Source organism: Mus caroli, unplaced genomic scaffold (assembly GCF_900094665.2).
Source record: "Mus caroli unplaced genomic scaffold, CAROLI_EIJ_v1.1 scaffold_14393_1, whole genome shotgun sequence".
NCBI classification, from domain to species: domain Eukaryota; kingdom Metazoa; phylum Chordata; class Mammalia; order Rodentia; family Muridae; genus Mus; species Mus caroli.
In genome coordinates, this window is record NW_018389560.1 from 22,941 (window position 1) to 25,963 (window position 3,023).

Below are 3,023 nucleotides of genomic sequence, written 5' to 3' on the forward strand. Positions count from 1 at the left end.
TTCAGTTTGGTTGGCTAATTCTGGCAGGGGATACTGGGTCTTACTATGTACCTCTGCTGTCCTAGAACTCATTGTATACTTCACACTGGCATCCTACTCAATGTGATACTTCTTCCTCTGTCTCCTGACTGCAGAGTTAAAGGCATAAGCCAATAGAGCCAGCTTGTTTATTTTATAGTTAGTAATTGTTCATACAAGTTCTTCAATATCTGTTAAACACTATGGATTGTGGAGGGCGTGTTGCCTCTTTAAGACTAGTAGTTGACATTTCTCTAGAAAGGCTGCATACTATTCAAAGGAGTGAGAAATGACAGGAGTGAAACTCATTACTAAGTTTCCTTCTAATATGAGTTGGTAGTTACACTACAACTTCACTGTCAGGAAATAAGTGCAGCAGGTCCAGAATTATATGAACACATTGTCAATGAATACATGCCCAATGTTGTTTCTATTGTTCTTTCTTTTGTACACATTTGTGAGATGCTCTAGAATACAGTGACTTATGAGGACGTGCATGTGAACTTCTCTCAGGAGGAGTGGGCTTTGTTGGATCCTTCCCAGAAGAAGCTCTACAAAGATGTCATGCTGGAGACCTACAGGAACCTCAATGCTATAGGTAAAACTATGAATTCCCTTTCCTGTTTTAAAATTGAGAAAACAGTATCTTTCTTTTGATACACTTCAGTAATTTCAATTGAGATGCATCCAGAATTTTGTGAAGAAATCATGCATGATTCTAAGATTCATTGAAGATAATAACTTACATTTAGAAAAACTTCCATACATGCCTTTTCTTTTACTCTATTTTAGGCTTTAATTGGGAAGACCAAAATACTGAAGAACATTGCGAAAGTTCTAGAAGACACATGAGGTAATTTATATGTTCAAGCTCATACAAATATGCCTCTGAAGAAATTTTACTGTGTGCTGAAAGTTTGACGAAAAGCAACAGTGTAAATAAGCACAGTTTTAAGTGTGTTGATGATTATTACATTCTATCCAAACCATGCGTCTCAATGTTCTGTATCTGATTTGTTTTTGCAAGGCAGTCCTTTACAAAAGAGGATATGGAATCAATGCCTTAGTGGATATCCCATTCGAAACATATCCCTATTAGAGCTACACTATACAGCTAGAAATCTGCCTCTTCTTATTTTGTAAAAGCTATACACATTGAATAGGTAATAAATATATGTCCAATGCCTTATAAGAAGCAATTAGTCTACACTAAAACTAGTGTTACTTGAATATTAGTAATCACATTGCTAAGGTTAGTGAGATGGTCAAGTAATAGGAGGCAAGGAGGGCATTGTACAGTTAGTTACCTTAATCCCTAGGTCTCAGGTTTGTAAGGAATAAAAAGTCAAAATCTGTGAATGCAGTGCTCAAAAATTTTATTTGTTATTCTTCTGTTTATAGGTATATCATATATCATAATGGATACAAAAGGAATATCGAAATAAGCAATGTACTTATCTCTCTCTCCTATAACAATCAGAAGATATATAGTGGGTTGCAGTTAGAGTAGACTTTTTAACATGATACAAGTTTAAAATTAATTGCTTTTCCAAGTTCATTGCCAATACATCAATGACCACATTCTATAGAAAATCCTCATAAGTACTATTAATATGGAAATGTTTCTATTATTCCAGGTTCACTTTGCAAATATAGGACACCACACAGTAAAGGGAAAAGTGGAATACACTTATTGTGGTAATGGTCTAAGTTCTTCCACTTCAAATATGCGAAAAACCTTTTATAGAAAAAGAATATACAATGCTGAGCGAGGTAATAAGTACTCATTCCATATCACATATCTTTGAAGATGAAGAACAACCCATAATGAAGGGGAACAACATGAATGTAAACAAAGTGAAAAAAAACTTAAGATCTGATTCTTCTTTATATTTAAACAAAAAGTAACATTAAATTATGCAGATGAAAATAATCATCACTCTGTTAAAGCTTTCACATATGTTGATTAACTTCACAGGCATGAAAGAAGTCAGAGTGCAGAGAAAACATTTGAGTATACTCAATGTGATAAAGCCTTCGTTTTACATGCTCACAGTCATGTGCAAAAGGTGTGAAAGGATTGATACAGAAAAGAAACCCCATGGAGTTACTCAATTTTTTGAAGCCTTTGCACATTATACTGGTCTCCAAATACAGAAAAGACCACAAACCCAAAAGAAACCCTATGAATGTAATCAATGTGGGAAATCTTTTGCAAATCACAGTAATCTTAAAAGGCATGAAACTCATACGGGAGAGAAACCCTATGAATGTGATCAGTGTGGTAAGGCATTTGCACGTCACTATAGTCTCCGACAACATAAAAGAACACATACTGGAGAGAAACCCTATGAATGTAATCAGTGTGGTAAAGCCTTTGCAAAGAACACTCAGCTTAAATGTCATGAAAGAATTCATAGTGGAGAGAAACCCTATGAGTGTAATCAATGTGGTAAAACATTTGCATGTCACAGTAATCTCCTGCAACATAAAAGAAAACATACTGGAGAGAAATGCTACAAATGTAATCAATGTAGTAAAGCCTTTACAAATCAGAGTTGTCTTAAAAGGCATGAAAGAATTCATACTGGAGAGAAACCCTATAAATGTAATCAATGCAGTAAAGCCTTTTCACAACATTTTTATCTGCAAATGCATGAAATAAGCCATACTGGTAAGAAACATTATCAGTGTAAACGATGTGGCAAAGTGTTCCAACATCTCCAGACTCTTCATGTGCATGAAAGTACTCATAGTGGAGAGAAACCCTAAAAATGTAATGAATGTGATAAAGCCTTTTCACTACCCAGTAGGGTCCAAACACATGAAAGAATTCATACTGGAGCAAAGCCCTTCAAATGTAATCAATGTGATAAAGCCTTTTCTCAACACATTATTCTCCAAAGGCATAAAGGAATTCATAGTGGAGAGAAACCCTGTAAGTGTAATCAATGTGGTAAAGCCTTCTTACATCCTTGGACTCTTCACACGCATGAAAGAATTCA

General features: G+C 35.1%; 1 protein-coding gene across 1 annotated transcript; it reads left to right on the plus strand.

Annotated features, from left to right (window-relative positions):
- Nucleotides 1–489: 489 nt before the first annotated feature.
- On the plus strand, nucleotides 490–2,790 carry LOC110288163 (zinc finger protein 431-like; the record flags this gene model as incomplete). The annotated part of the gene is made up of 4 exons (XM_029473821.1): nucleotides 490–616; nucleotides 811–871; nucleotides 1,997–2,089; nucleotides 2,256–2,790. Coding segments are annotated over 4 exons (816 nt in total), but the record flags the coding sequence as incomplete, so codon positions are not given.
- Nucleotides 2,791–3,023: the final 233 nt, after the last annotated feature.